Source organism: Sorex fumeus, unplaced genomic scaffold (assembly GCF_029834395.1).
Source record: "Sorex fumeus unplaced genomic scaffold, SorFum_2.1 ptg000014l, whole genome shotgun sequence".
Lineage (NCBI taxonomy): Eukaryota > Metazoa > Chordata > Mammalia > Eulipotyphla > Soricidae > Sorex > Sorex fumeus.
The window spans coordinates 37,890,177-37,900,838 of NW_026606071.1; the positions used below are offsets into that span (position 1 = coordinate 37,890,177).

General features: G+C 60.5%; 1 protein-coding gene across 1 annotated transcript; it reads left to right on the top strand.

The window, feature by feature from the left end:
* The first annotated feature begins 555 nt into the window (after positions 1 to 555).
* Positions 556 to 10,414, top strand: DES (desmin). Its single transcript, XM_056111703.1, has 9 exons — positions 556 to 1,209; positions 2,950 to 3,010; positions 3,139 to 3,234; positions 4,172 to 4,333; positions 4,440 to 4,565; positions 5,265 to 5,485; positions 7,537 to 7,580; positions 9,200 to 9,282; positions 9,693 to 10,414. Exons 1-9 carry the CDS (start codon positions 629 to 631, stop codon positions 9,732 to 9,734), a joined length of 1,416 nt encoding a protein of 471 aa, XP_055967678.1. The 5' UTR covers positions 556 to 628; the 3' UTR covers positions 9,735 to 10,414.
* Positions 10,415 to 10,662: the final 248 nt, after the last annotated feature.

Below are 10,662 nucleotides of genomic sequence, written 5' to 3' on the forward strand. Positions count from 1 at the left end.
GCCCTGGGCACAGCCGAGGGTGGTCCAAGAACCAAAGCAAAACCAAAACCAAAAAAAGAGGGGTCCATTTGAGGCCTTTCATGACCTCTCAAAAAGAATATAAAGCCCCCCCCCTTCCCCACCACCACCACCACCCTGGGGCGAAGAGAAGACCCTCCTAGAACCCCCCTTTCTCGCCCAGCACCCACACCCCCAAAGGCAGGGCCAGCCTGGGCGTGGGGGGAGGGGATCCCCCACCGTGCTTGGGACTCTGGGGGTGGGGTGGGGGGCGGCTGTGTTCTGAGCTTGGGGAAGTCAGCTCCTCTCTGCCTGCCCTCCCGGATGCCCCCCTCCCCCAGCCTCACCCACCCCTGCCTTTTCCAGCAGCCCCTCGCGGGCCTCCCCTCCACCCCTTCCCCCTCCCTCCCCCCGCCGCAGCGGGCAGCCCAGGCGAGGCCCTTTGCTGGCAGGACAGCGGGATCCTTGCAGCTGTCCGGGGCGGGGCGGCGCGGGGTGATGTCAGGCGGGATACAAATAGTGCGGCCGGCCGGGGGCCCGCGACTCCCCTCGGCACCGTCCGTCCGACCCGGCCAGCCTCGCCGTCGCCGTCGCCGCTGCCCGCCCGCCCGCCCGCGCGCCCGCCGCCAGCATGAGCCAGGCCTACTCGTCCAGCCAGCGCGTGTCCTCCTACCGCCGCACGTTCGGCGGCGGCCCCAGCTTCTCGCTCGGCTCGCCCGTGTTCCCACGCGCCGGCGGCTTCGGCTCCAAGGGCTCGTCCAGCTCCATGACGTCGCGCGTGTACCAGGTGTCGCGCACGTCGGGGGGCGCGCCGGGCGGGCTGGGCTCGCTGCGCGCCGGCCGGCTGGGCGCGGGCCGGTCGTCGTCGGTGGGGGGCTACGGCGGCTCGGGCGAGCTGCTGGACTTCTCGCTGGCCGACGCGGTCAACCAGGAGTTCCTGGCCACGCGCACCAACGAGAAGGTGGAGCTGCAGGAGCTCAATGACCGCTTCGCCAACTACATCGAGAAGGTGCGCTTCCTCGAGCAGCAGAACGCCGTGCTGGCCGCCGAGGTGAACCGGCTCAAGGGCCGCGAGCCCACGCGCGTGGCCGAGATGTACGAGGAGGAGATGCGCGAGCTGCGGCGCCAGGTGGACGTGCTCACCAACCAGCGCGCGCGCGTCGACCTGGAGCGCGACAACCTCCTGGACGACCTGCAGCGGCTCAAGGCCAAGTGAGCGCCCTGCGCCCTCCCCTTGACGCCCCTGCCCTGCCCTTCTCGTGGGCACCCCCCACCCCCCCCCGCGAGGGACTGGTCGGGCCTGGACTCCCCCCTCCTGCTCTCTGCTACCGACGGAGTTTCCTGGGGAAGGGGGTGGCGTTTGGGAGGCCAGGCGCTTACTTGGTCTTTGCGGGGGGGCCACGCTCAGTGCCCCTCTCCTTCTCCCCGGGTCCCCTCGAGGAGTCCCCTCGACTAGTCGGCCTTGGGCCCTGGACGCTCGCTTTCTCCTCGGAGGGAGTTTCCTGGGGAGGTGTGGGTCCTTTGGAAGGCCAGGAGCTGTCTAAGTCTTTGTTTGGGGGGGAGACGCTCAGCGCCCCTCTCCATCTCCTGGTTCCCTTGAGGGATTAGTGGGCCCTAGACTGGGCTCTCTCCTCTCAGGGAGTTTCCTGGGGAGCTGTGGGGCGTGTGGGAGGTCAGGCGTTTTTTTTAGATCTTTGTTTGGGAGGGACCACCCTCAGCAGTGCTCAATGCTTACTCCTGAGTCTTGGGCTTGCGGCTCACTCCTAGCGGGGTTTGGGGGGACCCAATGCGGGTTCCCTGGTAAGCCACGTGGCAGGTGACTGCCCTCCCCACTGTACTATCTCTCTGGCCCCTGGAAGGCCTCTTTCAAAACTATTTGAGATGTTGGGGTGATGTGTTGATGGTGGGGCCGTAGGTGGGGAGGGGGGTCAGGCAGGCAGATGAATGGAAGCCTCCATCCTCCCATGCCTTCCCCTGCCCCCCAAAGAGGAAATGCTGAGTAGGGCTGGGCTGGAGAGGTAGCACAGATGGGTAAGGCGCTGGCCTTGCAACCCAGCCACCGAGTTCAAGTCCCATGCACCATGTATGGTCTCTGAGCACCAGCGGGTGTGGCTCTTGGTGGGGGCTGGGGGGTGGGGGTTGAGGAGAAAAAATCTGAACCAAGACTGTGCGTTTCAAGAAGTGAGGGAGGCAAGAGGGTGTGTGGGCTGAGGAAAGGCGCAGGACGTGGGTTCAGGGGCCCCACGCGCCACCAGGCACCCCAGTTCCCAGACACGCATTGAGCATTAGGCGGCGACTGGGGCAGGGAACCAGGGACACCGACACGGATAAAATAGACTCTAATCCTGGGAGGTCACCATCTGGAGGGGACACGGGCTTCCAGGGCGTGGCTGCAGGGCCGAGATGGGGCTAGTTCCTGTCTCTCCACCCCCACCCCTACCCCACCCCAGGACCTCTGTCTCTGCCTGGGCGCCAGGCCTGGGCTCGGTCCTGTGCCCGCTCCTGGGCCGGCCCCAGCTAATCAGCTCCAGGGATGACTTTTTTGTTTGTGTGTTTTGTTTTGTTTTGTTTTGGAGCAACCCCTGGCCAGGGCTTACTCCTGGCTCTGTGCTTGAGGGTCACTCCCAGAGGTGCTCAGGGAGCCATGTGGTGCCAGGGACTGAACCCCGGGGACCCCCCGCATGCAAAGCTGAAGCTCAGCTCATGGAACTAAGCCTTGCTCTCCACTAAGACAGTTGCTGTTGTTGTTGCTTTTTTGAGCAATATTCCGTGGTGCTCCGGGCTTACTCCTCACTCTGTGCTCAGGGGTCACTTCTGGTGGGGCTCGGAGAACCATATGGAGTATGAGGGATTGGACCCGGGTTGACCATGTGCAAGGCAGTCACTGTCCCGCAGTCCTAGGACAGTTTTCTCCTCACCAACTGTTGGTCCTTCTGTCTTGTTCTCCGCCAGGCTGCAAGAGGAAATTCAACTGAAAGAAGAAGCAGAGAACAATTTGGCGGCCTTCCGGGCGGTGAGCCCCAGCCCTGCCTTGTGGCCTCCATCCCTTCCGCCCCCCCCTCATTCCTGCATGGCCCCAGCTCTCCCTCTCCCTGGCCTGGCTGCTCAGTGACCCTCGCCTCTGCCTTTGATCTCTCCCAGGATGTGGACGCAGCCACTCTGGCGCGCATTGATCTGGAACGCAGAATCGAGTCTCTCAACGAGGAAATCGCCTTCCTTAAGAAAGTGCACGAGGAGGTAGGGGCCCGCTGGCTTGCTCCGCCCCCTCCCTTCCTGCCTCTTCCACCCTGGGACTCCATTCCTGCTACTCCCCCTCCTCCCGCTCCTCCACCTCCTCTTCCTCCCCATGATCCCCCTTCTCTTCCTCCCCCATCCTTCTCTTTCTCCTCCCCCTCCTCCTCCCCCTCCTCCTCCCCCATCCTCCTCCCTCTCCTCCTGCTCCTCCTCTCCCTTCTCCCCTTCTCCTCTTGCTCCTCCTCTCCCTCCTTCTGCTCCTTCTCCCCCTCCTCCTGTTCCTCCTCCCCCTTCTCCCCTTCCACTCTTGCTCCTCCTCTCCCTCCTCCTGCTCCTCCTTCCCCTCCTCCCTTTCTCCTCTTGCTCCTCCTCTCCCTCCTCCTGCTCCTCCTCCCCCTCCTCCTGCTTCTCCTCCCCCTCCTCCCCTTCTCCTCTTGCTCCTCCTCCCCCTTCTCTGGCTCCTTTTCCTCCTCTTTCTCTTCCTCTCTCCCTCCTCCTCTCCCTTTCCTTCCTCCCCCTTCTCATCCTCCCCCTACTCCTCTCCCTGCTCCTCCTCTCCTTTCTTCTCCTCCTCCTGCTCCTCCTCCCCATCCTCCTCTTTCTCCTCTTTCTCCTCCTCTCCTCCTCCCCTGCTCCTCCCTCTCCTCTTCCCCCCTCCATTTCTTCCCCCTGCTCCTCCTGTCTGCCTCCTGCTCCTCCTCTCACTCTCCCTCTCCTTCTCCTGCTCCTTTCCCTCCTCTTTCTCTTCCTCTTACCCTCCTTCTCCCCCACTTCTTCCTCCCCTTGTTCCTCTGTCTCCTCCTCCTCCTCCTCATGCTCCTCCTCTCCCTCCTCCCCCCTCTTTCTCCTCCTGGAAAGTGGTGGTGGTACTGGGCTGGAGGAGGCAGGGAGAGGTCCCCTGTCACCCTGGGAAGGGACTGAGACCCAGCCACCCCCGCAGGAGATCCGCGAGCTGCAGGCCCAGCTTCAGGAGCAGCAGGTCCAGGTGGAGATGGACATGTCCAAGCCAGACCTCACCGCTGCCCTCAGGGACATCCGGGCTCAGTACGAGACCATCGCGGCTAAGAACATCTCGGAAGCCGAAGAGTGGTACAAGTCCAAGGTGGGCAGCCGGGGCCTCTGCCCGCCCCATCCCCACTATTCTGTGATCCTGGGTCCTCCCGCCCCCTTGTCCACCCTCATCCCTGGACCCCTCTGTGTGCCTGCAGGTGTCCGACCTGACCCAGGCAGCCAACAAGAACAACGACGCCCTGCGCCAAGCCAAGCAGGAGATGATGGAGTACAGGCACCAGATCCAGTCCTACACCTGTGAGATCGACGCCCTTAAGGGCACTGTGAGTCCCTGCCTGCCCCGGCCCGCTCCCCGCCCCCCATCACCTCCTCCTGCTGGGCCTCTTTCTCCTGCACCAACTCCAGGTGGGGGACCGGAAACATAGTACAGTGAGTAGGGAGCTTGCCTTGCACACAATTGATCCGGGTTAGATCCCCGCGACCCCGTATGGTCCCCTGGAGCACTACTAGGAGTGATCCCTGAGCAAAGTCTCTGAAGGAAGCCCAGAGCAACCACTAGGTGTGGCCCCCAAATAATCTCTCAATAAATCTCTCAAAACAAATTAACAAAAGAGTAACCAAGGGCCAGAGCAATAGTACAGCCGCTAGGGTGTTTGCCTTGCACGCGGCTGACCTAGGTTCGATCCCCAGCATCCCATATGGTCCCCTGCACACTGCCTGGAGTGATTCCAGAGTGCAGAGCCAGGAGGAGCCCCTGAGCATGGCTGGGTGTGACCCCCCCAAAAAAATCCTCCAACCAAATCAAATAGTTGGGGGACTCCCCACTGGGATCTGAGGAATCGTGGGGGGTCCCATGGGGAGATGGACTCCCCCCATTCTCTTAGATGAGTTTTGGACTCCACGCCCCCCTGTGTCAGGGGTCCCTGACTGGGACGAGAAGCTGGAGTGGTCCATGGTCCACCGGGCCAGGCTGGATCTGTCCTCACTCAGTCCCACCCAACCCAGTCCCCTGTTCCCTGCAGAATGACTCCCTGATGCGGCAGATGCGGGAGATGGAGGACCGTTTCGCCAACGAGGCCGGCGGGTACCAGGACAGCATCACGCGCCTGGAAGAGGAGATCCGGCACCTCAAGGACGAGATGGCCCGTCACCTGCGCGAGTACCAAGACCTGCTCAATGTCAAGATGGCCCTGGACGTGGAGATTGCCACTTACCGGAAACTGCTGGAGGGCGAGGAGAGCCGGTGAGGGCCGGCACCCCGGCTGGGGCGGTAGGGGAGGGAGCGGCGGGATTCTGGGGGCCCCACCCTGCCTGGGCTGGGGAGGGTCTTTGCCCCCTCCACAGGATCTGGTAACAGTTTTGTGCATGAGGCCACCATTCCACTGGTGACAGAGAATGAACCAAGGCCACCTGGGTAAAAAGTGATTTAATTAATCGCTTTTTATAAAAAGAGAACTCCAAGTATTCCCTCATCCACCTTCACAATTAAGCACCAGGCGCATAAAACCATATTTAGCAACCGGTAATAAAATATTAGCGCCCGTCAGGGGAGAGATGAGAGCAGGCTGGGGACGGGTGAAGGTGGGACAGGGGCATCTCAGGAGGGTGTACACTCACACACACACCTGCACACGCACGTCCGTGCATGGACTGCACACACATGTGCCTATTTGCACACACATGCAAACCCGGCCGGAACACACAGGGGCTCATAGGACAAGATGTAGAACCATATGCTCTGAGCAGTTCAACTCTAGACACAGAAAATAATAAACAAGTGGAAGGGGAGCCCGGGGGACATGTCGGGGGAGTGGAAACGTTACAACTCCACACACAGTGCAGGTGTCCCGGGGTTACCCGGGGATCAGAGGCCGCTGACCTACACACAAAAGTTAGGTGTAAAGTTGGCCGCGGTGTAGACGGGGTCAGAGCGAGGGATGTGGCTCAGTACAGTAGAGCACGTGCTCTGCACCCTGCACCCAAGATGGTTCAGACTGAACCACACAAAAGTGCCACTGGGGGCCAGAGCGCTGGCACAGCAGGGAGGGCGTTTCCCTGCATGTAGCTTGGATGTGACTTGATTTGTTCTCTGGCACCGCAGTATCATCTTCTGAGCCCCATCAGGAGTGATTACTGAGCGCAGAGCCAGGAATAAACTCTGAGCACCACTGGGTATGGCCCCCCACAAAATAAATAAATAAATAAATAAACAAACAGGCATTGGGGGCCAGGAGATAGTACTGTGGTTAGGACTTAGACCTAGCATGAACCTGACCTGGGTTTGATTCTCTGCAACCACTAGGTCCCCAGATCCTCACTGACCTGGAGTGTCCCAGCAGTGCTGGGGCGGCCTGGGTATCCCCAAGACTGCATCGAGGGGCTGAGAATTTCCAGTACCCGCCCCCCACCCCCGGGTCTCCTCAGCCCTGTTTGGGAGGCCCTCCCAGTGGTAGCGGGCTGTAGAGAAAGCTCTCGGACTAATCAAACACTCTGCATGCAAGAAACACAGGGTTACAGGGGCTGAAGCGATAGCACAGTGGATAGGGTGTTTGCCTTGCACGTGGCCGACCAGGTTCGATTCCCAGCATCCCGTATGAATTACCTGAGCACCGTCAGGGGTAACTCCTGAGTGCAGAGCCAGTAGTAACCTCTGTGCATCGCTGGGTGTGACCCAAAAAGAAAAAAAAAGAAAGAAATCCAGGGTTGATCCCTGGCACTGCTGGTGCATTGCCAGGAGTGACCTCCGAACACAGAGCTGAAAGTAGCCCCTCGAGCACAGCTGGGTGTGACCACCAAAACACACACACAGACACGCCCAAACGAACTCACACACTCACAGTGTGTCTACTATAGGTAGCTGGCAGTGTGCTGGGTGACTTCCCAAACCCTCAGATGCAGAAGGGGAACTCCTGGAACTTTCCTTCTTCCCATGGGTGGGCCAGAACTTGTAGCCTGGCAGGAGGGTGGGCACCTGTGGGGTGTCCCCCACAGCTTTTCCCTGCCCTGCCAGCAGCAGGAAGCCATACCTGGCAACCCTGGCATGTGTGGGCTGTCTCAAGTGTCCAGAGATGGCATGGGTGATCCTTCCAGAACAGACAGCTCCTGGCACCCGTGGAGCTGGCTTGGCAGGGTGGCAGAGGGCATGATGTGGGGATGAGGGGGGAGGCCTGCAGTAGGAACAGCCAAGGGTGTTTTTTTTTTTGTATCAGAGCTGGGCAAGAGGCTTTGAAGGGAGGTTTTTGGGAGATATCAAGAGTCCTGACTTCTGGGGGGGCTTGGTCTCTCCCCTTTCAGGATCAACATGCCTATCCAGACCTACTCTTCTCTCAACTTCCGAGGTGAGTGCTTGCTGGGGAGCTGGGGGCAGGAGGCCAGCACTGCCCTAGCCAAAGGGAGGCCTAGGGCCATGGCTGGAGAAGACAAAGTGGGCGGTGGGTGGGGCAGACGGTTTCTATTTGCTGATCTCTGCAAACTCTGAAGGTCCTTCGGTGTCCTTGAGGGCCTGGCAGCTGGAGCATCTTGAACTCTCCGCCCTGGGCTCCCAGTAATCACGGCCTGCTTGGCAAATTGCCAGGCAAGCCCCCCTCCCAACCCTACACACACACACACACACACACACACACACACACACACACACACATCCCCTCTCCCCATGGCTGCTGGTTGGACACCTTCAGTTTTTCGGAGCAAGATGTCGTGTGCATGTTTCTTGGGGAAGAGGGGGGAAAAAAGAAAAAATGAAGCCAAGGCTTAGCGGAGCCAAACAATGAAAAGAACGCGCTCCCAGGCATTTTGCCATGTGACATTAGTAATATGCAGATCGCGTGGCTTCCAACCCCCGAGAGCAGAAAAACGGGCTGGAACGCTACTTCAGGAAAGCAAGTCGGAGTTCTTGGCAGCTTCCCCTTTCCTAGATCAAACCTTTTATATCTTCGATGTTCATTTCCATCAAGAAAAAATACACGCTGTGCTTTCCCCGAGTCCCATGGGGCATGGCAGCCGCTGGTGTGCGAAGGAGATTCACCGACCCCAGACTTAGAATCAATCCCAGAGCCCACCCGGGATCCTCCCGGCCCCACTCAACACACACCCTCTCTTTTCATCTAGTGACTAAAGTAGACATGCGTCCGGGGGCCTTGTGTTTGAGACCATTTATTTAATACTGGGCTGGAGAGAGATGGAGTCAGGGGTGGTCCCTGAGCAGCATCCCTTGAGCCCCCCCCCAAAAAAAACAAGAACCAAAATTTAATGCTATTCTGAATACAAGAGTGCTAGAGGTCACGAGAGAGGAAGTCTCACTGATACTCTTTCCCAGGGAGGAAACTGAGGCCAGTGGGGAAGAGGAGCAAGAGACTGAGTCATACCTAGCTCTCATTAAGACACTGAATGAAGGCATCGGATGGGGGTGTGGTCTAAGTGTCTTGCACATATAGGGCCCTGGGTTCCATCCTTGGCACCTCTAATGCCGCGGGGGGTGGGGGGGAGGTGGGTAGTCCCCAGGCACCATTGGTCTGGGAACCATCCCCATTAGCACCACCACAATAGACATCGTTCTGCTCAGCCTGGGCTGCTAATGGCACTGGAGACCCTATGGTTCCCCAGATGAACATCTCGGGACTGGGCTTTTGGGGTTCTGGCTGCCAGAGTGGATTCAGCGCTCCCTGGAGTCTAGGGGTGCAGTGGTGTGCGGCTGCACTGTGCAGCCTCAGTGGTTCCCCCCTGTCCCTCCCCCCCCACACACCCAGCCCGTCCCAGGGGCACAGCTGCTCACTCCTGTGCACACAGAGCCCCTGGGATCTGAAGAGTCTGGGGGTGCAGGGATCAAGGAGGGGGAGGGTTTGCTGACTAGGGAACAGGGGGGTGGGGGGGTCTTAGGGCTCCCCCCCCCCGCGGGTGCATGAATGGACACCGACAGGCTGGGCCTGCGGATACTTGGAGACGGTTGAATCTGTTGCAGAAACGAGCCCGGAGCAGAGGAGTTCCGAGGTCCACACCAAGAAGACGGTGATGATCAAAACCATCGAGACGCGGGACGGGGAGGTGAGCGGTGGAACCTGGATGATGTGTGTGTGTGTGTGTGTGTGTGTGTGTGTGTGTGTAGATGGGGAGGTGAGTGGTGGGATCTGGATGATGTGTGTGTGTGTGTGTGTGTGTGTGTGTGTGTGTGTAGATGGGGAGGTGAGTGGTGGGATCTGGATGGTGTGTGTGTGTGTGTGTGTGTGTGTGTAGACAGGGAGGTGAGCAGTGGGATCTGGATGATGTGCGTGTGTGTGTGTGTGTGTGTGTGTGTGTGTGTGTGTGTGTGTGTGTGTAGGGGGGCAGAGCATCCCAGCAGCAGCAGTGCTTGTTCGAGACTCTGCCCCGAGGTAGGGGGTGAGGCTGGAGCAGCGGCTTGGGCTCCGTGCTTGGGGTAACTGTGTCCCTTGCACTGGGCTTCTCTTCTTCCTCAGGTTGTCAGTGAAGCCACACAGCAGCAGCACGAGGTGCTGTAAGGCCGGGGACCCCCCTGTCGCCTGAGACCGTCCACGCCCCTGTCCTCACTGTCCCCTTCCATCCCAGGGCACCGCACCCCGACACGAGCTCCCTTCACAGCCCTGACCCCTGCTCACTCTCCCTGCCGTGGTCCCCAGGGGGACCCTGGCTGTCCTGCGGGTCCCCAGAGTGCATCCCGCTGCCCGCCGGAGCCCCAGAGGCCAGAATGAGGGAGCCTGGGTCTGGGCAGGGCCACATGGAGGGACCCGGCCCTCCTGCCTCTGTCCGTCACCTCAGGCTGCAGCCTCGGCCTGAGGGCCCCAGAGGAGGGTCAGGAGGGAACCCTGGGGACCTTCCCGTTCCCCCCGCCCCCCCCCCAGGCCCTGCCAGGGCAGAGAGAAAAAGAGCAGGTAACCAGGGCACAAGCCTCCCCCCTTAGGTAGACTTCAGGGGGGGGACTTGAAACTGACCCCAGAGTCCCTATTTCCCAGGGTGAGCTTCGAAAGTAGGGGCTCCGAGAGGGAACCCCCGAAGGTGCCGGGTGTGGGAGCAGCAGCGTCAGGAGGGTGTGTGTGAGCTGAGAGGAGCAGGAGGAGAGAGGCAGAGAGTGGTCTCGGGGGCAGGGCGGCCCCCCACGTCCCGCCCCCCCACACCGCAGGGGCCCCGGACGGAAAAGAAAAGAATAAAGTGATACACACGAGCCGAGCTGAGCCTTCGCTGACTAGCTCACCGCCCACCCCAGCTGGCCTGTCCCTTGTCCTGCTGTGGCCCTACGCTGCCCCCCACTCTGGCCCCTCTGTTGCGGGAGCTTCCCAACCTCTGTGTCTGTGAGGGGCTTAGCGGGGGGGGTAGGGGAGGGCTGGATCAGAGCTTTGGTTGGGGAGATGACGCAGGTATCTGGGACCTGGGATGGCAGCTCTTCAAGGTGAGGGTCCCTTTCCTCTGGCC

Coding starts and splice junctions, on each gene's coding strand:
- DES (XM_056111703.1), top strand. CDS start 629: ATGAGCCAGGCCTACTCGTCCAGCCAGCGCGTGTCCTCCTACCGCCGC. Junction 3,235..4,171: donor TTAAGAAAGTGCACGAGGAG/GTAGGGGCCCGC, acceptor CCACCCCCGCAG/GAGATCCGCGAGCTGCAGGC. Junction 5,486..7,536: donor CTGGAGGGCGAGGAGAGCCG/GTGAGGGCCGGC, acceptor CTCCCCTTTCAG/GATCAACATGCCTATCCAGA.